The 27,104-nt window shown below is 47.8% G+C and overlaps 3 protein-coding genes across 5 annotated transcripts; 1 reads left to right on the top strand and 2 right to left on the bottom strand.

The window, feature by feature from the left end:
• Positions 1 to 7,309: 7,309 nt before the first annotated feature.
• On the bottom strand, positions 7,310 to 9,680 carry ALKBH4 (alkB homolog 4, lysine demethylase). 2 transcript variants are annotated; one of them, XM_086762794.1, is made up of 3 exons: positions 9,514 to 9,680; positions 8,475 to 8,672; positions 7,310 to 8,015 (listed from the first exon to the last, which is right to left on the bottom strand). In XM_086762794.1, exons 1-3 carry the CDS (start codon positions 9,613 to 9,615, stop codon positions 7,374 to 7,376), a joined length of 942 nt encoding a protein of 313 aa, XP_086618920.1. In that variant the 5' UTR covers positions 9,616 to 9,680; the 3' UTR covers positions 7,310 to 7,373. The 2 variants fall into 2 exon arrangements, with proteins under 2 accessions (XP_086618920.1, XP_086618921.1); XM_086762795.1 differs by having other exon boundaries at positions 8,475 to 9,005; positions 9,514 to 9,613.
• On the top strand, positions 9,589 to 24,672 carry LRWD1 (leucine rich repeats and WD repeat domain containing 1). 2 transcript variants are annotated; one of them, XM_086762791.1, is made up of 16 exons: positions 9,589 to 9,727; positions 11,762 to 11,904; positions 13,103 to 13,337; positions 14,351 to 14,470; positions 15,965 to 16,117; positions 16,837 to 16,977; positions 17,615 to 17,965; positions 18,587 to 18,713; positions 18,957 to 19,066; positions 19,506 to 19,713; positions 21,196 to 21,268; positions 21,386 to 21,526; positions 22,158 to 22,255; positions 22,870 to 23,031; positions 23,355 to 23,479; positions 24,290 to 24,672. In XM_086762791.1, exons 2-16 carry the CDS (start codon positions 11,825 to 11,827, stop codon positions 24,428 to 24,430), a joined length of 2,265 nt encoding a protein of 754 aa, XP_086618917.1. In that variant the 5' UTR covers positions 9,589 to 9,727; positions 11,762 to 11,824; the 3' UTR covers positions 24,431 to 24,672. The 2 variants fall into 2 exon arrangements, with proteins under 2 accessions (XP_086618917.1, XP_086618918.1); XM_086762792.1 differs by lacking the exon at positions 9,589 to 9,727 and adding an exon at positions 10,000 to 10,182.
• POLR2J (RNA polymerase II subunit J) lies at positions 24,579 to 27,044 on the bottom strand. Its single transcript, XM_086762796.1, has 4 exons — positions 26,934 to 27,044; positions 26,636 to 26,725; positions 25,748 to 25,922; positions 24,579 to 25,091 (listed from the first exon to the last, which is right to left on the bottom strand). The coding sequence occupies exons 1-4, from the start codon at positions 26,984 to 26,986 to the stop codon at positions 25,056 to 25,058; spliced, it is 354 nt and encodes a 117-aa protein (XP_086618922.1). The 5' UTR covers positions 26,987 to 27,044; the 3' UTR covers positions 24,579 to 25,055.
• Positions 27,045 to 27,104: the final 60 nt, after the last annotated feature.

Below are 27,104 nucleotides of genomic sequence, written 5' to 3'. Positions count from 1 at the left end.
AACTTTATCTACCTTAACATTGGTTCAGGTAGCCAAAAATCTGTATTTTTTACAAATGCAATATTCTGTTGCCAGAAGTAAAACTGCATCAGCTGTCCAAAAACACGGTGTGTGTGTAGGACCTGTCTTAACGTGTCGGAACTCCCTGGCTGTCCGTGCAGCAGCAGTTAACTGGCAGCTCGTTTCTAGAGCTGAGCTGATTAATGAGGGTGTCTGCAGCTGACTTGGAGACATCCAGGAAAGCACAACAGAAACTCTGAGTGTTGATCACCTTTGCTCTAAAGCAAGTGTTCTATAAATACATAATGGAGAAATCCTTAGCTTTTATGTTTTTTTTTTCTTGCTATTCTTTACTATATTTTTACAGCTGGGGAGGTAGAATTTTGAATTTGAGAAGGCTAGGAAGTTCTGTTGTACTTTTTTCAGCATCTGTCACTTTAGATTGAATGAATGCCAAGATCATGTGTTTTTTCCCAATAAGAGACAAGAGTGCCCAGGGAAGGCTTACAGGTGTTTTAGTTTTAACAAGGACATTCTTAAACCAGAACAGTGACAGGGAATTTAATGAGAGAAAACTTTGAAGGACTAGAAAAGCAAGTTTCAAGGAGGTAAGGAGTGACAGCTTATAGCATATTGTGGAAATCTGTTGCTATGTCCCCTCTGTTCTGTATTGTTGCAATGTCTTTGCCTGGTTCGCTGGAGAGAACAAGCCCTGGTCCTGTGTATTTCATCAGCTGTTTGGTTTTGTTTTTTTTTTTTTTTTTGTCAGCTGTAGCATTTGTCTGTCAAAAACAAACGCTTCCTTCTCCCTCCACCAAAGCAGGCAACTCCTCTGGTGCTGTACTGGTGAGCCTGATGGAGCTGGATCTGGCAGGAGAGCTGTGTGTCATTAAAGAGCTATCACGTTTCATTCGAACTTGATTTTTTTTTTTTTTTTTTTTTCAGCAGCAGAGAAAATGACACTTGCATGTCTGTATTGCTTAGCAGGGGAAGCTTGTAAATTCTGTAGCATCCTTCTGGATGAAAACTTCTGTAAAAATGATTTTGTGATTTATGGTAACTGTGGAGGGAAAAGAGTGTGGTGCAATCATCCGCTCTTTCAAGGGAAAGTAAGGCTTTCTGCCACACAGGACTGAAAGAAGCATAAGCACGTTTTCTTGGCCCTGATTCTGTGCTGATTTCCTGCTCTGCACTCAAACATTGCAGTTTCAGAGTTTCCCAGGCCTTATAGGTTTCTGAAATCATTAAGCATGTTTGTAATGTTCTCTTTAACCCTGGTCCCTTATTCCACTGGGATTTGAAAAATCTAATGGCAGTGTATTACACATCAGCTTCCCAGAATGGAGAGTACACGCAAATCCCAGTGCAGCGGGGTGAGACTATCCTGGTATCCCTCTCTGGCAAGGGCCTTGGGAACGCAACTCTAATCTCTCTTGTTTACATGCGAGTTTGAGCATTGCTGAACAAGTTGCTTAGCACTGCGTCTGTGGCTTTCATTTGTTGTTCTTGCCACGGCTGGCGTGTACCATATTGGCTGATGTGCAGCAAAGAAGACAGTCTTTGTGTGCTAAATGACTGTTCTGTACTTAGATGCATATGCAAAAAAATAAGAAGTGTCCTCCAGGAAGTGGGTGGTCATGAAATTCCTACGATCACCCCAGGCGTCTGCCCTCTCTCCCTCCTCTCTTCAGCATAATAAAAATTAAAGGTTTATACAACAAAATCAGAGGTGAGTTTTCTGCCAAATATTACACATGTAGGCTCTTCTCCCAACAGAATTTCTATTGTGAGGCCAGAGCCAGACCAGATAGGATGAACCTCTCATCTGTACTTTGCACTCTCCTTTGACATCAGTAATAATAGGACTTTGTGTGCTGTGGAGCTGAGGAGGTCGTTAAGGAAAGTATTGAGCCGTTTTTGCAATCAAACAAAACAAAAAAAACCCACAGTTTCACAGTGTGCATACAGTGCTGTGAAAGCAATGAAGCTCATTTAGAAACAGCCAAATCGTTCATTTAAATCTTTGCAAATACAATAAACTTCAGCAAGTGGAGAAATGCAGCAGAAACTGTGCTTTGATTTTGTAGAATAACTTGGTGAGGCTTTGGTGGGATTGGATTCAATATAAGGCTCAAGGCAGCACATCTGTGACTGGAGTGGGATCACCTTATTCCAGCAGGGAGCCTGAGGTATGGTTTGAGATGGTGTCCCAGGGGCCTAAAACAGAATAATGACGTGCTTTCCCGTCTTTGCTTGCAGCTCTGTTTCTTGTGTCTCTCTGGGCACTGAGTTCTGCCCTCCGTGGGAGTATTTTTGCTCTTTGACTCTGGCATCTGGGATCTCTCTAGGTTACCCATCCACCTTCATGCTGTAACTCTCCTTCTCTCCCAACAACAGTGTTTGCTTTTTTTGCTCCTGCCTTTTCCTCCAACTTGTTTACATTTTCACCACTGTTGGGTCCAGACTTGTGTTGCAGGAAGATTGCCCACGATAGCTCATCTGTAAAGGAGTAGGGACACTGTACTTGTCCAGATGGGTGTTTCTGTGCATCAGTGCCAGAAAATCCTCCTCGCTTCTGCTGCTGTCCCTGTGGCTGTCAGCAGGATCCCCATCAGTCAAGCGTGGAGATGCCTGCCTTTCCACACCATCGCTGGTGTCCCTGTGGGGCTAGCAGCGCGCTGTGTCACGTCTGGGTTTGCCTGCCGGTGCCTGGCCACGTTTGTCCTGTGCTATCACCTCCCTGTTGTTCTTGGGGTCTCCTGGGTTTTGCGTGGCTCCATTCCTGCGGTGCCTGGCACAGGGATGCTTCTCCTGAGGGTCCTACTCTCAGGCTGGGACATGCATTGAGGATCTCCCATGACGTGTGTGTTAGCTTTCTGTACCAGCCTTGGGCCCTGGGATGCTGTAGTTTGGGGTGGCTGTTGCCCTGATTCTCAGCTCCTTTAGTCTGTGACTTTGTGGACCAGTTATTGCCTTGTTTGGGTCACTTCTCCAGTTTTTGCAGTGGGGCTTGCCTTGGCTTGCTGCACGGGACAGCCGTGATCTCACTCCAAGGTCCTGAGTCCCCCCTTCAGATTTATTTTTTTTTGACAGTTTTTGCCTGGCAGAAAAATGCCTCTGCAGGCTCCAGCACTGGAGGAGCCCTGCCTGCTCTTCCTAAAGCAGGGAAGTTGCTGTTGAGGACAGGGCTACAGCCCCATTTCTTATTGTTCCTGGGCACCTGCCTTGGTTTGAAGCAACCCCCCTCTCTCTCTCTCCTTCCCTCATTAGCAGGAGTCAAGACCGGGCACGAATGCGAGCTGGAGGGAGCTGTTTGAGCCAGAGCAGTATCGAGTTCTCCCTTTGCTGTGGTTAGAGGCAGCTCTTACTCTTCGAGCTTACTATTTTTAACGTCGCCCTGGGGCAGGCCTGGCTCTTGTAGCTGCCGCCCCGTTGTTTCGGTGGATATGTGACTCTCAGGAAGGCTTTATGACCATGGGAGATAGAGTAGATGTTGGATTTGATCGTCTGGGCCTGACCCACGTGACAGATGAAAGCGATACCGTGCGAGAGCCTTGGGTGGAGCGTGCTCTGCGGTAAGCGCTTAAATATGTGGAAGTGTTTATAGAGAGCTGGTGAGGTGGGTGCAGCTGCAGAGCGAACAACCTTTGGTTCCCTAACTCAGAGACAGGCAAACCCAGCTTGCTACAGGGACAGCCACACTGGGCTCGGGGATGGAGGATGCAGGGTGCCCGGGCGGCTGAGGGACTGGTTGCTCGCACTTCACATTCTACTCTTGCCTTTCTGCAGCTTTACGTGGGATTTCATAACATCCTTTCTCTTCTTTCCCTGCCTTGAACCAAACAAACAGAAAGCGTTTGAGTTTCCCTGCTGCTGTAGCTTTGTTATCTTCTAAATCTTGTGGCATCTACTTTTAAGATAGCTTCCTCACTACCCGCCCTCGAGCTCCGACCTCAAATTCTGATTAAATTCTCGCAGGCTGTCTCCTCTGCACCCCTTTCCAACAAAGTGGTTTCAGTAATTCCTCACTGGCTGGATTTGGAAAGCGTTCCCGTGAATACCCGTGTGTACGACTGGGAGCTTGCCTTCTGCCCAGGGCTGTAATAACGATGAGTGCTAAGTGCTAGGAGAAAAGAAAAATCTCTGTATTTTTAGCTTTGCCTATTCTTGTTTTATCTCTGCATGAACAATATTTAATGTCGAACAACGTATGTATCTCCGTTACTGTCCAGCTGTGTGAGAGAAACTGGATAAACTTGCTAAGTTTTATGCTTCTTGCTGATTTCAGACTGATTTTTTTGAAAGGCAGCACAAGTCCTCCAGCATCCTCTACGGGTTAACTTGGTTTTTGCCTTTTTAAAAAAGCTCGGTCAGATATTATCCTTCCCCTTTTAAAATACACAAGTAGATAACAATTAGATACTCTTCCTTTTAATGAGGGCCTGGTTCTTGGTATGTGTTTTACAAGTGCTGATCTTGGTTAAGATTGAAAACAGCTGTGATAGGAATTCCTGTATCATGCAGACCATTAAAGTTTGACTTACATTAATAATACTGTCAGGATGGCCAAAATTACTTTTAAGAGCTAATTAATTAAGATTAAAACCTCTATATGCTTTTCTTACATTTTTATGCTATTTGATAATCCAAACCAATTGTTAATGTTCTAATTCTGGCTTTTTAGAAGAGAAGGTATGTAAAGTTTTAGAAAGTATTACAGAACCGATGGGTGTGTAATTGCATTTTGATCTAAGACGATGCCCAGGAGACTGTTTAACGGGTGAAAAATGTCAGAAGACAGACATAGCAATGACTGTGTAGTGATTAAGTTTTGGACTTCAAAAACATCTAGACAAAGCCCTCAAATTTTGGCTCCAAATATAATTATTTGCATTTTTTAAATTCAAGATATCAACTAGGAAGAGTTGGAATTTTCTGGCAAGAAGAGCAGCTTCCCTGATTGAGGCAGAAAAAATCAGCTAACAAATGCAGAGCACAAAATGAACTAATATTGTTTATCTTGTTATTGCGGCACTCTGATTCATCGGAAGCCATCATCTGCTTTCACTGTGGAGAGAATGAAACAGCAGGTATGCGCAACCCAAGTATTTTAACAGGCTGAGAGCACAATAGAAATCTAAAAGGGAGCACTGGAAATAAGGGCCAAACATTAATGGAAATAGTAGATTGCTGCGGTTTGCTGAGCAAAGAGCAGATTCTGGAGAGGCTCAGTACTGAAAGGACTAGGATATGAGGAAAAACTTTTCATATAAGGAAGAAATTTTTTACACTGAGGGTGGTGGAGCACTGTCCCAGGTTGCCCAGCGAGGTGGTGGATGCCCCATCCCTGGAAACATTCCAGGCCAGGTTGGACGGGGCTCTGAGCAACCTGATCTGGTTGGAGATGTCCCTGCTCCTTGCAGGGGGTTGGACTGGATGGGCTTTAATGGTCCCTGCCACCCCAAACCATTCTGTCATTCTATTTTGGGCTCAAGGCTTTCTTCATCTGTGAAAGCTGCCCTGCCTTTCCTCCCATTAGCGTGGCTTTGTGCTGAGCTCCAGCAAGCTGCCAGCAGTGTCCCCCTGCTTGGCCACAGGTCTTCTGCTCTGGGTGCTGGCCTGGCAACATCACGCTCTCTACGGCTGTTGAACCTGTAGACACCAGTGGCATGGTGCTAATTGCACCAGTCTGCCAGAAGAAGGTTAGGAACAGCACTTTTGAGAGCACCAGGCCCTGCTTTTGGGAGTGAGCTGGAGAAATGGTTCCCTACAAGAAATTTCCTGGGATAAAAGCTCGCTGTGAGCAAGCGTGGCCGGCCCGTTGCATGTTGGCTGGCTGTGTTTGTGGTGACGGGTTTCCGTCAGAGAGGGCATGTTGTGACTGCTGAAACCGCTGCTGGAGCATGCAGGTGACGCCAGCTGGGGAGGTTTGGGGTTTAGGGCTGCCCACACGAGCCCTGCTTGCAAGTCCCTGTTGGAGTTATCCACATAGATGTGGAATTAGATGTCCACAACTGTTTTATTACTGTGCTAAACTGAAACTGGTTCACTGCAGCCACAGAGTGTGGTTGTATCTTAAACTGATTTAAAATATCCTGATTCACCCGGCTGATGTCTAGTAACTGTTTTGTGGGGTGAAGAGCTCGCGCCCCGCAGTGCATTGCCAGTACAGTAAAACCTCTGCATTGTGCCAGGGAAGTACTTCTAGGGCAGGATACACCTCTGCAGGGACGCTGGGATCCCATATAATAAGTGTGTCCCCCCTTTCCTTACCGTCCAAAACCAGGCAGCATTGTAAAGTGTCATTTTATTGCTGTGGGTGCGACTGTGTTGAATGGTTTTGATGACACATCTGTGTTTATTAAAGGATCACACATCTTTCATGGCACAACTTCATTTTCAAGAGCACAGAAGTTTGTTCAGAGCAGACAGATGGTCTCAGATCAGCTTCTGCTACAAATGACTACTTGAATCTTAGGTACAAGGCATGATTCAGACCTGACTGCTGGAGGTGCCAAGAAAAAAAAATGATAGCCGCCAGTGTTGCAGTCTGTTGCCCAGCTGATTCCCAAAATCAGACTCTTGCTACTGCGAGCTGACAGCGGGGTTCAGAGATGACAAATGATCAGAAAATAACACAGTCTGTGCAAGTCTTTGGTCTGAACACTGTCCAAGATGTCTCTGTGGAAGAGTCGGCAATGGCCCTCAGCGAATGCTGCTCTTTGGTCCCAGAAGATACAGGTCACACACGGTATTTATGATTAATCCTCACTGTTAGAGAATAAATCTTCAGCACGGGATAATTACTTTAATCAGTTCTTAGTGTATTCTACTATCTGTGGAGAGACGCTTGCTTACCCTCCTCCCCCAGAGAGCTGATCTCTAAAGGACCTATCTGAAGCGGGTGAGAAGAGAGTTGTGTCCCTGCGGCACAGTGCGATGCTAAAAGCAGTGTGACAGAACCAAGCACGGGCCAGCAAAGGTTAAAATCTGCTGCAGGGCTTGGGCTGAATCTGTGCCAAGGGCAGTTTGATACTCTGCTCAATTTAATGATTCTAAGTTTCTTTTTGTTTCATTTAAGCCTTTAAAAACTGGCTATTTGCTTGTTGCATTTTTGTTACAATGAATACAACAGCTAATTTCTGACTTCTGCTTAAAAGCTCCCATTGCCCAGGAGAGTCCTTGAGGAAACAAACAGCCCACCCCTTCCTTGCCCTCTCTTATTTCTGTTTGTTAAATTTTCATTTGATTGAGCTTATCTCTGTACACACCTGGTTCCTTACACACACTTCAGAAATACACAGAGCTGTACGAATTCTGTACTTTATTTTCAAATTTCCTAGCAAAATGCAATTCCGGCTTCCTCTTGCTGATCACACTGGTCTTCCTTGAAATGAAAGAGCTATTTCTAGCAGTTCTTTACCCAGTTCCTCGTGCCTTCCTCCAGCACTGAACTCAGCAGACAGCTCCCTGAACGTGACACAGATTCGGCGATGCTCTATATGCTTGCGGTAAATGGCGTGTTTCCACTTGTACCGTGCGTCACCGTACAGCACCACCAGAGACCTTTGGGGTAAGTGAATGGCAACAGCCACCTTTTTACTTGGAACAAGCCTCGGGGATGAAATGCAGTTGGTTCCCTCTTCGCCTGAATTTTTGCACGCTGACGTCTGTGTAAGAGATCCAGGGGGACTTAATTCCCCATTTTCTTTACTGAAAGTGGGAAACAATTGGATACTCTCCTCTGAGTCACAAGACATGGATAGCACAGTTTTTGAGAGCAAGTTTAAGCTAACCAGACGCTCTCCCCAAAGCCACCAGTCATCAAAATGTGGGTCGATGGCAGAACCTCTTTCTGGCATGTAGTCCAGGTTACACTGTTCAACAGGTAAGAAACCGTCCAGTACAGAGCAGGCCTCCATTTGTGCCACAATCTTTTTACTAAAACTTGGCAAACCAGTAAAGCTGCCAGCTTTCAGCCTTTGTTTCTTGAAGTTCACTTTGGGTCCATAGTCCTGTTGGAAAAAAAGAGAGGGGAAAAGGAAAGGTGTTAAGGAAAAATCTAGGACAAGTCTCTTCGGAGAGGCTGTGATCCCTACAGGGCTCATGGTCAAGACTTTTGAGCTCTCATCTCTTCCAGTGACCTGGTCACCAGGTTGCAAAAGGACTCAGTGAAGCTCCACTAATCTTGCTGGAATTAGATTTCTCACCTGTAAATTAAAAACAAAACACCCACCTCTGTCACTTGGAGGTTGTGTGAACTTTAATGCCTCAACACGCACCATCAAGTACGATTCGTTACAACTATCATATATTTTTGCAAGGAGTTGACTTTAATTACAAGTGATTCTTGCAATTGATTTCAGGAAAAGCTTCCAAAGGAAAACATTTAACGAAACATGTTCTGTGTGTTGACTGCAAACAGCTTTCCTTTTTCCAGAGAGCTAAGAACAAATGTGCTTCTGAAGTCAAACCTGTTTCTTTCGGCCAGATTGGGATGGTTTCCAGTCGTCTCGATCCATCAGTTGAACGATCTCGGATTCTTCATCTTCGCTAATGAACTCCTCTGTCAGAAACACCCCTGGAAATGGAAATGCCCAGCCAGCAAATTCCGAGTGCTCATTTCCTTTAGCTAGGCCTGTTGCTGGGCAGTAAGTGAAATTATCTTCTCCCTGTGGAAATAACAATGGAGAAGAAAACAGCAGTGGGGAGAAACTTATCACAATCAGGTACTTCCATGATTTACCCCTGCGACCTTGACATTGCAGCATGAAAACTGTCTGTACAGGATTTTTGTAGACATGAGAAATTTTACAGCTGCTTTCAGGGTACTACTCTTCCCTGCTTTTTTTTTTTTTTTTTCACAGCTCCAGCATTACTGTGCTGCTTGCTCGAAGCCTCTTTTCTTTCCTAGTAATGTCTTTATCCTGCAAAGACGGGTAAGAAGAGATGATCCTCGGTGCCAAATGTATAAGGAGATTAATGGTCGCTATTCCCCAGGCTGGCTGTAGAGATACAGTTTGTCATATCAATAAATGTTGAATGAGGAAAGTTGATAAAAATCACCAAGGTCAAAAGGCTAAGCTGTAGCAAACCTGTCTTTTTTTCTAAATGCATGAAACTCGGGTAAGGTGTGTCTTGGCTTTTGAGGCTGCCGGGTGCCTCCCTAACGTTATCCAGGCAAAGCCACATGGGCTCTTTTCACAGACACCCCCGGGACAGCCCTGGGGGGCCCTGCGTTGTCCCCAGCCTGGGTTCCCGCTCGGGGCCCAGCCCCTCTGTGGGCCCTGGGGAGCCGGGGCCCTCTCCCAGCGTGGGGGGGGGGGCGTCCCCACATCCCCTCCCAAGCCCCCCCTCAGTCACCTCCCGGCTCTTCCGCAGCTCGGCCGCGGCCGCCCCCCCCCAATAGCCAGGCCCGCCCTGAGGGGAACGTGGCAGGCGCCCCCCGCCCCCCTAAACTGCCGCCGGCCCCGCCCCGCCGCCAGCCCCGCCCCGCCGCCCCCTCCCCGGTACCTGCGGGGGCGGAGCGGCCTGCGCGGGCCCCTCGCAGAGCAGGCAGGAGCGGATCCCCTTGCAGCCGCAGCCCGGCCCTTCGCCGCTGCCCGCCGCCTCCATCCCCGCCGGCTGCGCTCAGCATACGGCCCTTCCCCTCCCCCTCCCCTTCCCCCTTCCTCCCCGTCTCCTCTTCCTCCTCCCCTCCCGCCGTCGCGGCCCGGCCCGCTTCCAGGTGAGGGGAGCGGGGGAGGCGCGGGGGGCCGGGGCCGGGGCGGTGGTGGGGCAGACGGGCTCGGCGCAGGCCGCGAGGGTGGTGGCGAGGGGAAGGACGCGGACTCTCTCTCCCAGCAGCCCCCGCGGCGCCGAGCAGCGGAGCGGGGCCCGGCCGCGCCGCGGGGGCTGCTGGGAGTTGTAGTCCCGCGCTCAGCGCACACCCCTGCGGGGGCGCCTCAGGCCGCGGCCGGCTCTCACCGCGGCCTCGGTGCAGGCGCGGGCAGCGTGAGGCGGCCGCCGCGGCCCGCAGCCACACCTGGGCGCTAAGCCAGCGCCGCCGTCCCTGCCCGCGGGCCGGGCCGCGGCCTGCGCCCAACCAGCCGGTTCCCCGCGGGCCCGGGGACCACCCCAGGGTGGGTTGCCGCCGTCTGAGGGGCCGCCGGGGCCACCTCGCACCCGGGAGACCTCGCCTGGGTGGGCTGAGAGGCCGGCAGCATGGCCATCCCCGGCATGGCGGTGGTGGGGTTGGGCAGCGCCAGGCGCGCCGGGCTGTCCTTGGTTTAGGCGAGGCGGTGGTCCAGCTGGTGCCAGAGCTAAGCTCGGTTTAATCTCTGCTGCCCGCGTCTGGCCTGAGCCGTAGGACTGGCGGCCCCGAGAGGCGCGGCTGCGGGGCAGGAGGAGGGTGGGTGGCGGTGACGGGGTTCGGCAGGCCGCGGGGTGTTACCTGGATGTGCCTCCTGCAGCGTCGCCCGCCATGGTGGGGTGATGGGGCCACGTTGTGTCGTGGCCTTCCCTGTGGCTCCCGTGGTGAGATGGGTGACACGGCTGTGTCTGGAGGGTCGGTGCGCTCAAAAAGAGGGTGACGGGAACATCCACGGTGGTTGGTATCAAATTTTTCTTGCAGATGCTAGAGCTCAGGGAGGTTTATTAGGTCGGCAGGTAAGGGCCTGACCCTGTGGTTTGGCTTTCAGTGGCAGCTCTGTCACTTGAGGGATCAAATCCTCAACAGTTGCTGTTCAAACTGGTTTTAAGGCTCAATGCTCTTTACGCTTGCGTAAACTGTTCCACACATGAAGGATTGTCCTTACTGACAGGTGTTAACAAAGCAGTGCCCGGTTGCTCATCAGACCTGGCGGTCCAGGTGCTGTAGGCACGTTGTGGTGCTGGAGTCCAGCCTAAGGACAGCTTAGCGGCTTGCCAGTTCCTCGCCATTGCTGGAGTGGCATTTAGGCAGCGGTGAGCCTAACACAGAAAGACAGTAGTGAGCCTGGCCTTGGAGCTCTTTTTTATTTCCCTTTCTTGGACTCTGTGTCAGAAAGAGTGGTAAGCCATGAACCAGTGATTTCGTGAAGCTACTTTGGCCCTGTCAGTGTTGTTGTTCTAAATATCTGTGTATCTGTATGCAGGCGTGTACTATCGCGTAGTACACTATCGTGTACTACAACGATGCGTGAAAACATCTGTTAATTACCAGTAACATACAGAATGCTGTTGATTTTTTTTTTTTTGGTGGTGAGAAAACAATGTTATTGATTGGTGGTTATTTACATTAATTCAGTTTTCGAAAATTTTAGGGAATTTAGAAGTTGTCAGCCAAGAGTCTATCCATCTGGCCAGGCTGGTGAGCGCGCTGTGTCATTTCCTTGGGAGGAAGGCATTCACAACAGGTGTATTTATTCTTACTGTTGCTGTTTATTTGAAAGCATGTTGGAGTTCTTGGAGCAGAGCCCTGTTGCTCAGGAGAGGTACAAACAGGCGACTGCGAGACTGTCCTAGTCCCGAGTGCCGTCACCCCGCGGACAGCTTTCATCTACAGCAAGTCTGTCGCTTTAGTAGCCAAGGGAGGTATCGCTGTTGTTTTGGAGATGGGTTGGGTCAGCATGTTGGGAGGCTGTGCCCAGCATAATAACCATCTCTGGTATTTTAATTTCAACCATGTAAAAAAGGCGACTTCAAACACGGCAGCAAAAGCAGTAGCTAACCTCATAACTGTTTTTTTCCCCTTTTGGAGTCAGTTGAAAGAACTTCCTCTTATTCCTGTTTGTTTTGCTAGGAAGGTTGCGAGAAAAGATCCTACAGCTGACCAGTGATTCCAGCAGAAGGGTGGAGATTAAAAATGTCAAAAATTACTACAGAACTTCTTTTGGAAAGAGCAGTTCCAAGATCTACGAGGCTCCGAAAGATCGAGACGCTGAAGTAAGTGCAGACAGGCCTGTGGAAAATTCCAGCTGTATTCAGCCTGGGTGATCCTCTTTTTTTTTTGTCTTTCTTCCCCTAAGCATTTAAACTGCAAAAAGAGAGACCGTTACAAAGCACAGAACAGGAGATGGCATTCTGGATGTAGGATCAGCGAGCGCTGGTGGAACTGCATTCACTAGATAGGTTATTAGCAGTTACCACCTATGTTGCCACCTTCTTTCTGTAAAACTGCTTCAGGATGAATCCTGATTTCCTGACCCTAAGATACACTCCCTGCCCCCAAAACACTTCTGTCTTTGCTAGCAGTTGCTTAATGTGAATAAGAGAATCTCTTCTGGCCTGGATTTTAGAGGGTTTAAAAATATTTTTAGTATTATTTCCCCTCCCTTTTCCTCTCACTCCATCACTTTCCATCTCCTCTAAGTCCAGTTATGTTAGTACCTCAGACATTGCAGAGCAAGACAATAAACTCTGACACGCTTAGAAACCGCTAAAAACAATTTTGTTGCTCAGATCCTTAACGGAGGTCATTGAAAATATGTGTCTTTCCAGTACACATTTTTTACAGTGTTTAATTTAATACAGTGGAAATTCACTATTCCAGAACTGGTCAATCCAAGTGACTCAGCTAGCCAGTTTCTGGCTGGCACCTTTGTTGTTTTTGTTGCTGATGTAAGAGTTTTGGGTTTCATACGTACTCTTTAAAGTTATTTCTTGTGGTTTGTCTTGAGCTAAAATAATAGTTTTTAGAGAGAAGCTCAAAAGTTTATTTGAAGAGTACAGGCTGCAGTAACCTGGGTAACAAAGTGATGTTGAGATGTTTGAAGTAGTGAATTTCTAGAGTGTGGCTTTTTCCATGCAGCTTCCTACCGTGATTTATATAGGTTATAATTCAGAAAGTCCGTTTGGGGAACCCGTAGGAGGTTTATCTGGATTGCAGGTTAATTGTACTGCAAATACTTTGGTAGACTTGAGTCTCTGATGGTGTCTGTTAGCTCAGACACAGCATCTTTTCCATGGATATCTGCCTGCAGTCCGGAATGCTGCCGACAACAAAAAAGCAGGTTTGGTCAGATTTACCCAGTGGGTTGTGCTAGGCTGAGAGGTGCCATCAGGTGAGAGTTTGTGTCCTGTGAAAGTCAGCCCTTGTTTTTCCGATGAACTGCAGATAGTTTATGTTCTCTTTTGTTTTCAGCCTGTCCAAGCTGCAACTGAAGACTGGAGACTTAGACCCGCGTTTGTTTTCCCGTCTGAGGCATCTGCAGAAACTAGATCTCTCTGATAATTTACTGGACAAATTTCCCAACAGTCTGAGCCTGCCTGATCTGCGTGTCCTAAACTGCAACAATAACAAACTGGAAGATGTAACTGCTCTGAAACAGTTCCCTCTGCTCGAGGAGCTAACCTACGAGAACAATGTGTACTTGACAGTGAGTTACCTCCCGTCCTTACAAGCTAAGTGTTAAATAGAGGGGGACACAAACAGCAGTTATCCCTGGTTCTTATATATTGTTCTTAGGCAGCAAGCGTTAGGGCAGCTGAGAAAGCAGCCAGTCTTTTTGCGTCCCTTCACCAGTTTGTGCCACTATTTCCCAATCTGCAGAAGTGACTTGCCCAAAACCACTCAGATGTTAAAATCTGAGTATCTTGAACTCCTGATTCTCCAGGCCAGAGTCCTATCTTGGGTAGCTTATCAGGTGGGCTATCTTATCCTCCTGCTTGTGTAGGAATGTCCTTCTTACACGTTAGTTTTAGTGTCCCTTGTGCTCTGGAAGAGCAGCCTTGGTCCTCTGATGAGGAGTTAAACATGATGATTAGTCTGATTCAGGTTTTCTGACTTGTCCCTAGAGGCTTTGCTCACTCTACAGAGAGCTGAGGCTCTCAGTTTAAACATCCAAAACTAATTTTACATTTTTTTTAAACTGCCATCACCCAAACTGCCGTCACCTTGTTTGCTGTTGCATGCTGGCAGAAGTATGTGTGTGGCTGTATGGTAAACTGGATTGGGGAACTGGTCTGACCTAAAACACACCTGATCCGAAGAAGCCCTGCTGGTATTCGTTTACTGTAGGCAGGGCAGGCCTTCCTCTGCATTAGATGCTCACTCGGAGTTAAAGGATGTGAACAGAACGCCCTGCGTTGCACTCAAGCTGGAGCAGATGAGCCCAGTTACACCGCCACCACCTTGTGTCGGATGTCAGTACTGCGAAAGTGTGAGGCGGGCCTTTTGTCTGCAGTTTAAAGATCCCAACCCCTAGGAGAACGTTAATTTACAACTAAAAGGTGGTATTTGAGGCGGATGTGCTGAAAAGATTTTTTTTGAAATGGTTTTTCCTGAGTAAATACATTCCTCTCCTCCTTGGTTGTATTTTAGTAAAGAACTAAAGCTATAAGCAAGTACCATGGGTACAATTGTTGTGACTCTAATGTCTTCTCTTTCTAGCTCAACGATGACTATAAAGTAATGTTTCTTTTGCAAAATCTTCGGCTACTCAATGGCAAGGATATAACCAAACTGGCTAATCATGTGAGGCGTGTCAATAGTCGTAAGCTCACCAGCAAGGTAATATGTGTGATATTTTCTTAATCTCTCGACACCTGAGAAGTGACTAAATCCTGTGCTGAGTTTAATGGCAGAGTTCCAAACAAGCATGAAATGGTTAACGATAGTTCTGGTACGATCTGAGCACAGCCCACGGTGTGGGTGACCTAATAAATGTCTCACTGCTGCTTTCTCTGGTCACTGCTTGCATTTGCTCTGCCTATTCTGTGTTGCCAACTTCTGCGTTCAGTTTAAATCACAGGAGCAGGGCTGACAAGGTCTGTGTCTGACCCCCTGGTTTTCCAGGTCACTCCAATCGTCAGTCAAAAATGAGAGAAACCTGGTGCAGACGTAACAGCTCCATACACCTCCTCATCTAATTTATGTTACTGACCTGGCTCCAGGAATGGGGAACACAAAACCAAGCTTAGGATAACCTTGCTTTTTCCAGTATACAGCAGGAACAAGGATTTCTTCTTTCTTCTTCAGCTGTGCACATTTGGAACTGTACTTTCAAAGTACACAGTAGTTTAGCTCCTGACAGATTCTTCCTACAAAGCATGTCGTGATCTTGAGCAAAATTCTTGTTCTGTTATGAAAAAGGGTGGGGTTTTTATGCAGCACTGCTCCTACCATTTGTATTTTAGTTAGTTGATCTCATTCATTCCTTCTGTGTAGCAGTGCTGGAGATCAAATACTGAAGACTGGGATGGCTTATTGTGCTGTCGTCTCTGTGCTACCTTGTACCTCAAAGTGTTTTGTTGAGGGCTGCTCAGCCTCTTATCTGCCAGGCAGCTGGGCACGGTTGGCTGCTCAATGAGACACCAAATGCTCCCCCGTGCTGTTAATTTTGTGCTGGTATCTGTGCCCCAGATACCTTTCCCTCATTGCATTGCCTTGTACCTGGCTGCCCAGTTCTTACCACTGTGTCCAAATGTAAAATGTCTGTTGGGTCCAAATGCTCATGGGTGTGTTACTGCCCACCAGAAACCCTCCAATGGGAAACTGCTGATTGATAGGTGAGCATCTGCACGATAGTGCCCGTAGTTCGGAAGCCTTTTGGAGTCAAAGTATCTTTATAAATGAGGATGACGTGCAGCAGTCCTGCCCACGCACATGCTTAAACTACAGGAAAACTCACAACATCCCCATTGCCTTGTGCCAGTTACAATAAATTAGTTACCTGTCAGGTACTCCCTGTTAGTAGGGCACAGTGTAAGACTCCTTAAGACCATTTGCTGTGGATCCAGAGGCATGAAGTCAGGTGCTGCTCTGGGTCCATGTTGGCTGCATCTGCTTAGCCACACTCATTTAAGCTTGGTTCAGAGGAACTGGGTTTCCTGATAGCTGAAGTCGTGGTTTAAACACTGATAAAATAAATAGAAGCAGTGCCATCACGTAGCTAGCAGAGCCTCAGTGTTGGCAACTTCTTAAACGCTTTCACAAGTACTCTTGTGCTTTTCTGCTCTGGTTTTCTGTAGTGTTCTGTTGCATGATCTCAGCCTTTCTGCCTAGGTTACTGCTCACTGGGAAAAATTCTTCCGTGACCAACTTCCTGAGAAATATACAGCTGAGCAAGTGAAGTCCATCAGGAAAAAGTTCCTGAAGTCAGTACAAACCAATGTAGTGTATGGACCCAGCTCACTCAGCGAATTCACCCGCTGGCGGGTAGGTTACAGTTCACTTAGACTTCAGTTCTTCAGGCGAGGACTCTGCAGCCTGATCCTGAACAGATTTTATTAAAATGCTCCATGGATTTGGGTTCAGGGGGCTTGCTCTTTCTTACTTTTTCTGTTTTCCTTCACTGCTTTCTTAAGCAGTTACAGGAGCGCTGTAACTGCGCACCAAGAGGCAATGACTGTCATTAAACACTTTTTTCAATTTATAAGCAATAATGATACTTGTACTAATTGACAAGACTGCAGTGTCCTTAGTACTTAATTATTTGCAAGTAACTCTAATGGCAACCTTCAGTCTTGCTGGAAGCTGTGTGAAAGGAGAAAATGACAGCACTGTAGTTGCTCCCAGTGGAGAAAGATACCATTTAGTTTGTAACATGTTTTAGTTGTATGTGCATACATACTATTGAGGCTTCCATCTCTCCTGTGTCTTGTTTCATTGCTGTGCTGTTGTTTTGGCAGAGGTGTACCATGGATGCCTAGGACAAAATGAAGTTCAGGGTCATGTAAGGTCAGCAGAAGACTTGGCCTGCTAGGCTGTCAGCTGACGACTCCTCCATCACTTGTGAAATTCACATAGAACTGGAGAAGGGGATATTAAATACTCAGCAAAGTGGCTCTTGTTATTACATATTAGAGTGAACTGCTATTGTGTTTTGTCTTTTTTTTTTTTTTTTTTTTTAACATATCCACATATTTGCTTCTAAGGTGAAAATGATTGCAGAAGAGTTTCTTGCGTACTCGCTGGGTCTGGAGTTAAACACAGACCCTGAACCAGAAGAAAAGATGGATGAGAATGAGGAAGAAAGCACAGAAAGCCCCAGGGAAGCTGCAGAGGAGGTGGGTCAGGTAGGTGTATTTTCCAGTTACATTAACAATGTCCTTTTTATTTCTTTTGAATTCAATAGCACTTGTCAGTTTACGTTTATGACCCTCTGGTAACCGTAGGGGCAGTCTTGGGCTCCAGCCTGTGTTCAGCAGCTGAGGCTTGTTCTTTATGGCCAGCCTGAAGCTTTCCCAGCAATGTGGAGGTTGAGTTGCTCTCCAAGAGGAGGGGGCTTCCATTCCCACAGGAGACCCAAAAGATTTCATGGGTGTAGTCCTACTGACTCCTTTGAGGCAGGGATATTTTTAGTGAGAGAACTGGGCTGATGCATGGCCAGACTGTGATGGTGCTTGCCTTCATTGAAACGGCTGCAGACTGAATCCCCTCGGTCCATGGGCCAGATTTGTTTTTCCACATCGTGTGTAAATCGCAGGTAACTGGGACAAGGGAAGGGAGATGAAGGTGAGGCTGGCTGTGTGATTTTCATTAGCTTCTGCGTCTAGGAACTCTGCAGCTCTGGGCTATCTGATTCTTGGAACCCAGTCTGTAACCGTGGGAGGGTACTTGCATTTGAATAATTAATATCTCTGACGTACAAATCATCTGCACGTCTCGGGGAAGCTAGAAACCTTCTGCGGAAACTGACAACATGCCTTATAGGTCACAGTAACGCCGAGCAAGAGGAAAAGAAATCATTCAAAAACAGGCTCTGGAAACAAGAGGTCCAAGACCCAGGCAAACACCGAGGAAGAGGAGGCTGTAGTTAATCCCAGAAAGTCAAGTCATGTGCAGGATGATCCAGCTCCTGATAAACCAAGAACATCAAACCAGCCAGCCAAAGAGGCAACCCCTGAGCCTGAGCAGGAAGCTGAAGGGACACAAAAGAATGGAGAGCAGCTTCTCAAGGAGCAAAGCAACAGAAGATCCAGACAGCTGACAGGGGAACAGAAAAGCCAGGAGCAGGACAACGGGGTTGTTAGCTTGACCCCAGTGAAGAATTCCAAGGGCAAGGTATGTTCATCAGCCCCCTTGGGGCTGGCTTTCGGCCTCTTGGTTTAGTGGGAGGAGCCGCATTCAGATTTCATCAGAGCTCTACACAGCTTGGAGCTCATAATTGGCCAGATATATTGTGAGTTACGGTTTTTGTTTTGTTTTTTTTTCTGTTGTTGTTTTAAATCTCTCAGAGGCATCAGGGAAGGCCCCCCCCTGGAGACAGTGAATCCCCTGCAGGGGATGGACGGACCAGCGCTCTGAGGTGGTGCACTGAAAGCCTGTTCTTAGAAATGGGACTGGCATGACTTGCTCTCAGGTCAAACTGATGGCTGCGTGGGGAAAGGTGTTTCCCCCTCAGCTCAGACCAGGGGGAATCTAAAGGGTTTTTCACGTTTCTCTGCAGCAGGAAATGGGGTTCACTGCTGGGTTCTGCTGGGCACATCTTTTCTAAACAGTTGCCTGCTGGTTTAGGAGTCTTGATGGCACCTCAGTCTCTCCTGTTGTCTGTAGCACAGAAGGGCTGAAAAATACTTCAGTTTAACTCAGATTGCTGTGTTCAGTAGAGGGTTCTGTCAAGGCAGTCACAGGCAAACCGCTGTCAGGGGAATGAATTTTCTAAATGTGGATGGTTTATTGTAGGAGGATGTCAGTGCAGAGCCATTGCATTTTCTTCAGTGTCACAGTAAAGGCAACAGCCGCGAGGATTTTAAAACGCAGCTCTGGTCCTGTGTCTTCGAGCCATTGCTAGACTGTGGAGCCAGGAAAGGTGAGCTCTTAAAGAGGTTTGCAGGATTCCCAGAACCATCTGGCTCTGGAATCCCAGCGGACTCCATGCGTTAGACCCCTGCTCCTTCAAGCTGTAGTCTCCATTGTCAGGAAGAGACTTGCTTACCTACTTCTTTGACTTTGAAAACAGGAGACTGGGAGAGCACCAGGCAGTGATAAGCTGCAGTCTTCATGTGTTGTCTGTGAACCTGGCAACTTCTCACCTATCCTTTTCATCTTTCAGATCCCATTGTGAGCTCCTCCCGAACTGTTGCAACATGTGGAGGGGAATCCATCTGTCTGATTGATTGTGAGACAGGGACGGTGCTGAAAAAGTATAAAGTGGCTACAGAGGTAGGTTACAAGTGGGAAGAGTAAGCATTGAATGGAAATACCATAATCTGCCATAATTACATACATGTATACATCATATACAGTGAAAGGGTTTCAAGCATTAGCGTGGACAGGTCTTAAAAGGATGAGGATAGATAGTAAATATTTCTTGCTTATCCTTTTAGTCTGGTTTGGGTTTATTTTTTTATTAGTTTAAAAGATTAATCTGCCTCTCTTCAGGCATGCATACATATATCCAGGCTGCTGAGACTGCTTGGTGGCATAGAGGAATAAATATCTAGTTTTGGTAGTTTGTGTTTTTCTGAGATTCGATGCTCTAGCTTGAATAGTTGTGTCAGTTCACCTGAATAGCTCTTGTGATAGTTGTCTTATCTCTGAGCTAACAGCCATCCTGCTGACTGTTCTCTTTCACGCTATTCCTGGTTTCTTTCTGTCCTAGGAGTTTTTCAGTGTTGCATGGACAACCCTCACGATGGTGATCAGTGACTGTCGGAAAAAATCTCACAATATCTTGGCGGCTGCTGGGAGGAGAGGCATCGTCAAACTGATTCACGTGGCGGCTGACTTCTGCTACGGAGAGATAAAGGCTCATAAAAAGCCCATTGCTACTGTCTGCTTTAGCCCAACTCAAGAAACTCACCTCTTCAGTAAGTCTCTGGTTCAGAATCTCTTTAGCTTTAGTACCTAATGTAGAAAAGGCTGGGCTTCCTTAACAAGAGGAATTGTCCCCAGTGCAGGCAGGTGCTGGTAGGTGAATACTTTACAAAAAGCATGGACAGGCACTACGGAGAGAGTATTTCTGGTCTCATATGCCACTAATCTAGAGAAAGTACAAACTGTTTCAGCCGCAGAGCCTGATTCTTTAGCTGAGGTGCAGCAGCTCCTGTTTCTCTCTCGGTAGTTCTCAGGGTGGCTGTCACACAGGCATTAGCCACAAACAAGCCCGGTAGTGGATCCGTTCCGCAGGGATGAGTAAGAAGAATGACAGCCAGAGCAGCCTGCTGGGGGCCAGGCAGCGAGCGGTCAGCTGGCAGGGCTCTCTTCAAGCATGGCAACAGGGGCAATGCAGCGTATAATGGGCTGTTGGATTTCATTTTTTCCAACAAGCACAACTAGGCACATAATTGCTTTTCAATAAATGAACATTTTGAGTTCCATACCTCGTCAGAAATTTTCACTCAGGTCCGGAGGTAGAAGAAAGCTTTGCACAGTAGGGCCCACAGAGGCTGAGGCTTAGGGCTGGTAGGAAGTGAACCATCACGTTACAAATTGCAGCTGCATTGTCAGGCCTGTAAAGTAAGCTGTTACAGAGCCATTGGGACCGCACCCCACAGCACATTGTTTCTCTTGCCTACAGTTACCCGCATCCTGGAGTGGTTAGAGTGCTACATGAACCATTAAAAGTGGAATTTTTTTTTTTTAGAACACGGGTATCTGTAGTGGATACTTTTCAAGAAGATCAAGAGTGCAAAAAGCAGAAGCCTAGAGGGATAAGCAGGTTGATAGCACATCCATATAATAAGATAAATTTATAGTAATAAAGTGAGTCTTTGCAGGCCTGTTTGGGGACTGGACACTCACCGGTTTACTCTGAGGGCTGCCATCTGATGAGGATCCAGGTTACTCCGCATTATCTGTTAGGGTTGGTTCTGCTATGAGCCTGTCAGCTGGGTGACAAAGACGTTGCCTGTCACGTTTTACCAGTGGGAGCTGCTGTGGCTGTGAACACAGTATGGAGATGTGGAATACAGTGGTTTCTGCCTGAGAGTAGAGCTCCTATTTTAGATTCCACTAGAAGCCGTGACCAGACACAGGAACTCAAAGGGGCACTAATTAATGACCTTGTGAAGCCACAACTTAGTAATGGACACCAGGAAACGAACTTTCTTTTATCTACTCCTCATAGAGCACAGTATAAGAATGCAAATTTCTGACCGTGCACGTTTGACAATGTCTGTGAAGTGCTGTTGAGCCAGGAGCCTCGGTGACTGCTGCTGTGCTTTAATGAGCTCTCTGATGCCACAGGCTTAGAGTGTTACAGCCTGTGACACAGGTAGAACTGCCAGCTAGCACGAGAAGAGCCAGATGAGCAGCGGTGTCACTACCTGCTTCTCTTCTGTGTCCCACAGCTGCATCCTATGACAAGCGAATTGCACTCTGGGATATTGGGATTCCAGACTGTGACTACAATTTCAAAGCAAGGTAAAGGTTAAAAAAAAAAAAAAAGATATGGCCAGTCCAGAAGCCTATAACTATCACTTTGCAGCACCACTTAACTGCTTGTTCTCTCTCTCTCTCTTTTTTTAAATTTTTTTTTAGCCAGCTGCTGGTGCTGGAAGCGCTCTCCATTCCCTTACGGATTGCCCTGGTCCCCACCTGCCCAGATCAGTACCTGCTGGCAGGCTGTGAAGGCGGCTGCTTTGCCTGGAATATAAAACTGGATAAGGAACAAAAAAGCAGGTGAGAACCAAACGCTGGAGGCATATATTTGCTTTCCAGAACAAGAAGAAGTTGTGCTAGCAAAGGCTTTATTTCTAACCAAGGAGGGCTGAGCAAGAAAAGCAGCATGTCCTACCAAACTTAAAACATATTCCCTGTCCTATAATGGCAAGGAAAAAATGCAAGCATAATTCTGAAGGAGCCGCTCTGAGCTTGTACTGATGCTCCAGTCTCCAACTGTTGCAGGCAGCTTTGAAGGAAGGCTGACACGAGTGTAATACAATACCCTGAAACTTCAGGGTGTATCGTCTTGAAGTAGTGTAAGGGAGCGTAAATTCTTGGCTGGAGTTCCAGTCTCACAGCAAGGCCTACCCTGCTTCTGGTACGTGAGGTTACCCAGGAAACTGGCACTCCGTGGGAGCACAGAAAAAAATGACAAAGCAGCAAGTGAAGTCATGCCCTGCTAGCATGTACTGATCCTGATGCCTACCAACCAGATGAAGTAAAACAGCAGTCTCTTCAGCAAACGGGCTTCTCCCGTGGCTAAAAGCCTAAGTCCAAATTGGCAAGAGACTCACTCAAATTTCCTTCTTCTGTACCTGAGTGCCTTTCCACTGTGCTGCCCTAATTTCACCCTTCCCCCCAACTCCAGGCCTTTTGAAGCCATATTCCAGTTTCCTGATGAGGATGGAGGCATGACAACAGCTCACAGGGTTGACGGTTTGGCTTTTGTGAATGATGATATTGTTGGTGAGTACAAACACAGTAGCCCAATCCAGAAACACAGGCACCTCAGCATGGGGTGCTGAAGGCAGCATGATGAGCAGAGGGACTGAAGGGGGTGTGACCCGTTCTTTAGATTTTTTTGGGGGGGGGGGGGGGGAGTGCTACGTAGAACGGAATTGTCTCCCAGAGTCACTTATACTTCCCTAAAATGTGGGCTAGAGGTGCAAACCCATGTCTGAGCAGGATGGGAAATCAGATGGACCCATCCCCAAAAGCAAGCTTGGCTGAGCAGCGCTGAAGTGGAAGGGAGGAGAGCCCCTTTCTGCTCCAGGGCTGGTGGCAGCGGTGTTTATTTTTTTGCAGGGGAACGGAGGGTTCCCACATCTAGCAAAGCGCTTAAAGCATGGGTTGGTTCTTTTTGAATAGCTTATGCTTGTTCTACGGTTCAGGAACGTAAGCATCCTTCTGCAGCTTCCAGTTATCCTGAAATAAGGTAAAGGAGGTGGAAAGGGTTGCTGCTGCTATCAGGTTCTTAAAAGCCATCTTCTGGGGGAACCACCTTCATGAGAGACCAACCTTTCTCTTGAGGCATTTCACTGCTCAGCCGCTGACCAGCCTCTCCCGTCTTTCTTCCCTAGTTTCCAAGAGCTCTAAACCAGGATGCATATGCGTATGGAGCTGGAGTCGGTCTTTTGATGCAAAGGGGAAAGGATGCCAGCGAACAATATCTGTGGTGGTTCTAGCTGAGCTCGAATGGTCCACGACAGACATGTCCTACCTGACGCTCAGCACTTGCCCAGGTAGGCAGCTCCCTTCCTCGGGGCAAGCAGCGAGGTTGCACTGGTTGCCGTAGCAGAGACGGGCGCGCGGGCCGAGGTTTGCTTTGAGCAGTTGTGCGTGCCTCCCCGTTCGCCCTCGGAGGAGCCCCTGGTTAGCGGCAGGGGCCTGGATTTCAGTCTGTGTTGGGGATGCGCATCTAGTCTCCCCTCTGTGAGCAACAAGACCCTCAACTTCCTGCACCGCAGCTCCCGTGCTCCTACAGCACTGTCTTGAGCTCTGCCTTCTAGCAGAATGGTCCCTCAGGTCCACGCTCGTTTTCCAGTGTCCTCCTTTGGTCTTACAGCAAAAGACTACGTGTTCTGTGGTGATGAGAACGGAAGCGTGTGGATGTACAACCTCTCAAGCTACACCACAGCATGGAGCTCTGCAAAGGGCAAACGCTCAGACAAGAAGATCCCTCCCACCCAGGTAGGACTCATTTACCCTTTGGGGCTGAGCTGGGCCTCCCTCTCTCCCCCGTGAAGCTGTCCCGACCAGCTTTGCAACAGAACATGCCTCGTGCATGTTGGGTAGAGCAAACGAGCACTTAAACAGTCTCCAGAGTGTGACGAAGGCCAAATTTCAGATCTCCCACAAACACAACTATGACAGGAATTGAGAGCTGTAAAGGAAGTCTGTTTGCTCCCAGGCTCTGCAGCTTGGCCACTTTTCCTAGCAGAAGGGCCCTCCCTAAAAAATTGGTGGTTAAACTGGAGAGCCTGATAGTAGAAGCAAACAGACACCATTTCGCTGATGGGCTTGCCGCTTCTGTATGCTCACGCCACCTTTTTGGTTTTGTTTTGTTTTGTTTTCTTTCCTTGTTTTTTTTTCCCTGGCCTCCAGGGATAGTCCTCTTTTGGACAAGTGCTGTTCCCTTGCATCTCACTCCAGAGCAGGGGCTTGAGCCACCACTATACACAGGTCTGGGGTGACCTCATGTTCCATGAGGTTTGTGCAAGCATATTACCAAGCTGACAGTCAGGTCCAGGTGCTTTCACTTTTTCCTTTCTGATCAAGGCCCTCTGCATAAAAACCTGCTCCTTTAGGAGGAGCGTCATAAAGCTGTGCCACCTCCCTCAGAAAGTGAAATAACTTTTTATGCAGCTTCCCCAGCTGGACTGGGAAGCAGATTCCACACCGATCCAATCATCAAACCAGGCCTCGCAGTAATTAATAGCATCCCACTTTGACAGACAGTCCCCTCATTCCTTTCCTACTCAAACTCTGTTCTCCTCGTAGATTCTCAAGTGGCCAGAGCTTCGCGTGAACGGCGAGCAGCTGAGTGAAGTCCTAATAAACAATGTGGTGTCAGACCCTACTTTTACTTACCTTGTTGTTCTCACTAGTGTGAACATAACAGCAATTTGGAAGAAGTCATAGTTCCTTGTAAGAGAGTTTCATTCCCGTGCTTTGAAATAGTGCAGTATTAGTGACTGTTACCCATGTAACCATGCAGTTTTCTAGACCAGCTATTACGTGCAAGAAAAAAAATTTAAAAAAGAGGTAAGAATTTGTTAAACTCATCAAGTCATTGTAAACATCCAGTTTATTTTACTGTAAGTTTTCACAATTTGTGCATTTGTTTTATAGAAACGACACTTAATAAAACAAAATCCCAGTTCGGTTGGCAGTGCCTAGGCTTTTTGAAAAGGAAAAGCAGAGAGTCCATCTACCATTCTCCCTCAGCAGCTTCTCGTTCTGCAAGTACACTCACCATAAACTCGCCAACAGCCCAGTACAAATATTTGCCTTCAGGCTCAAATTAGAAAAATAGAAATCATTTTAATGACTTATCCATCAAGTCAAACAAGACGTTTATCCTCTTGGCAAACTGCTTGTCTGGTATTAAAAAAAACCCTCAAAATATTGCTGCTGCTAACAAAAATTAAACATAAGTGAGACAAGGGGAAAAATATTTGCCATGAACAGAGGTTTAAATATAGCATTCGGCCAACAGAGACACCAGTCTGCCTCAGAAGTACAATCTGCTCTGGACGGGGTGATGTTACTCGATTCCTTCTTGTTTGTCTTTAATAGCAACCTGCGAAACACAAACACAAATGCATGCCCTAAGATAAGAACTGAGACTGAGCTGGAGGAGAGAGCAGTTTGAAGAACCACAAGCCATCAGTGGAGGTCTCTACACCATCCAGAAAAATAATACTTAAATTAAAATGAAAGCATATTAACCAAAGTGGTGCACTGTCACCTTCACCAGCACATCAAAGGACGCTTCACAGACAGCATCCTGTTGACAGTCCCCCAGCTCTTGTCTGAATAACCCCTCAGGCAGATTAATTCTCAACAAAATCAGGGGCTAAATAAATACAGTTGCACAGCTGAGCAATGAGAAGCAGTTAAAAAAAAACCAAACAAACACAACACCACGCCAAAACACAACTGGCTGAGGGTTTCGGCAGGAGAATAAAAGAAAAAAAAAAACAAACACTTGAAATAACAGAAAATTTAAGAAACTAGAGAGCACCCCCCCGAACCCTTGCTGGGCAGGCGAATAACCCGTAAGAACAGCCAGAGTCCACCGTGCCCTGACAGGAGCCGAGTAACACGATGCTACACGGCTTTGACGAGTTTATTGACATAAAATAGCAGCTGTAAGATACAATACCTCCCTCTTTGTTTAATTCCTAACTGCAAGAAGCTCAAATACTTGAAAGAAAAAAAAAGAAACAAACTTACCCTGAACCTTTCCTCCAGGAGGGAGAGTTCACTGATCAGATCTGTGATGGCATTGGTGAAAGCTTCCTGGGGGCTGTAATCGGGGGTGGTCTGGACCCGGATGATTATTTTGTGTTCCAGAGGGTGCGGGACCTTGTACCCTGCAAATAACACCTGGGGGTCTTTCAGCAACTGCCTAGGAGTGGAAAAGTAACAACCACACAGGACAAGTCGTGGCATGGTTTGGATTGGAAAGGACCTTTAAAGCCCACCCACTCCAACCCCCTGCCAGGAGCAGGGACATCTCCAACCGGATCAGGTTGCTCAGAGCCCCGTCCAACCTGGCCTGGAATGTTTCCAGGGATGGGGCATCCACCACCTCTCTGGGCAACCTGGGACAGTGTTCCACCACCCTCAGTGTAAAACATTTCTTCCATATGTCCAGTCTGAATCTACCTCCTTCTATTTTAAAACCGTTACCCCTCATCCTGTCACAACAGGCCCTGCTGAAGAGTCTCTCCCCGTCTTTCCTGTAGCCCCCTTTAGGCACTGAAAGGCCACTCTAAAGTCTCCCCAGAGCCTTCGCTTCTCCAGGCTGAACAGCCCCAGCTCTCTCAGCCTGGCCTCACAGCAGAGCTGCTCCAGCCTCCTATCATCTTGGTGGCCTCCTCTGGACCCTCTCCAACAGCTCCACGTCCTTCTGATGTTGGGGGCTCCAGAGCTGGACGCAGTGCTGCAAGTGGGGTCTCACCAGAGCAGAGGGGCAGAATCCCCTCCCTCGACTTGCTGGCTTTTTATATTTTAAATAATTAATCACAAAGCCATGTTTCTGATGGGCTTTCCCCTCATATTCTCAAACTGGGCATTGTGAATGTGCGAAATTCCCCCCCCCTCCCGCCATTAACTCACGACTTGATGATGTTCCCCAGCGTGTGGTCCTCCTTGTTGATGGTGAACAGGCAGGCGTTGGGCACCTTCGTGTCCTTGTTGATGGCGATCCTGAGAGGATACGGACAGCTCGTTACCTCGGGGAGCCCCTCGGTACAGCCCGGTTGGGCCGCGGGGGCCTGGGGGGGGGGGGGGGGGGGAGGCCCGGGCTCCCCGTACGGGGAGCCCGGGCCTCCCCCCCCCCCCCCCCACCAGGCCCCCGCGGCCCAACCGGGGGTCTGACCCCGCCCGAAAGCCGCCCCCCCGTCCCGCCGCTCACTTCTTCTCCCCCTCGAAGAGCAGGAAGGACTCGAAGGCCGGAGGCGCGTTCATCCCGCCGCCGCCGCCGCTCGCCCCGCCGTTACCACGGCGCCCGTCGCGTCACTTCCGCCCCCTGTCCCCGCCACAGCGCCCCCAAGCGGGCGGGAGGACTCGGGGGGGTCTCTCGAGC

The sequence above is a fragment of the Chlamydotis macqueenii genome, chromosome 19 (assembly GCF_036417535.1).
Source record: "Chlamydotis macqueenii isolate bChlMac1 chromosome 19, bChlMac1.mat, whole genome shotgun sequence".
Classification (NCBI taxonomy): Eukaryota; Metazoa; Chordata; class Aves; order Otidiformes; family Otididae; genus Chlamydotis; species Chlamydotis macqueenii.
Note: the sequence above shows the minus strand (reverse complement) of the source record. Positions and strands in the feature narration are given on the sequence as shown.

What these genes read in the sequence shown, in the direction of transcription:
- ALKBH4 (XM_086762794.1), bottom strand. Translation starts at nt 9,615, where the DNA reads ATGGAGGCGGCGGGCAGCGGCGAAGGGCCGGGCTGCGGCTGCAAGGGG. An exon ending in AGGCCGCTCCGCCCCCGCAG is followed by an intron (nt 8,673 to 9,513) that starts GTACCGGGGAGG and finishes TTATTTCCACAG; the next exon opens with GGAGAAGATAATTTCACTTA. An exon ending in AATCTGGCCGAAAGAAACAG is followed by an intron (nt 8,016 to 8,474) that starts GTTTGACTTCAG and finishes TTTTTCCAACAG; the next exon opens with GACTATGGACCCAAAGTGAA.
- POLR2J (XM_086762796.1), bottom strand. Translation starts at nt 26,986, where the DNA reads ATGAACGCGCCTCCGGCCTTCGAGTCCTTCCTGCTCTTCGAGGGGGAG. An exon ending in CTGGGGAACATCATCAAGTC is followed by an intron (nt 25,923 to 26,635) that starts GTGAGTTAATGG and finishes TTCCACTCCTAG; the next exon opens with GCAGTTGCTGAAAGACCCCC. An exon ending in TCCTGGAGGAAAGGTTCAGG is followed by an intron (nt 25,092 to 25,747) that starts GTAAGTTTGTTT and finishes TGTGTTTCGCAG; the next exon opens with GTTGCTATTAAAGACAAACA.
- LRWD1 (XM_086762791.1), top strand. Translation starts at nt 11,825, where the DNA reads ATGTCAAAAATTACTACAGAACTTCTTTTGGAAAGAGCAGTTCCAAGA. An exon ending in GTCGTAAGCTCACCAGCAAG is followed by an intron (nt 14,471 to 15,964) that starts GTAATATGTGTG and finishes CTTTCTGCCTAG; the next exon opens with GTTACTGCTCACTGGGAAAA. An exon ending in GACGCTCAGCACTTGCCCAG is followed by an intron (nt 23,032 to 23,354) that starts GTAGGCAGCTCC and finishes TTGGTCTTACAG; the next exon opens with CAAAAGACTACGTGTTCTGT.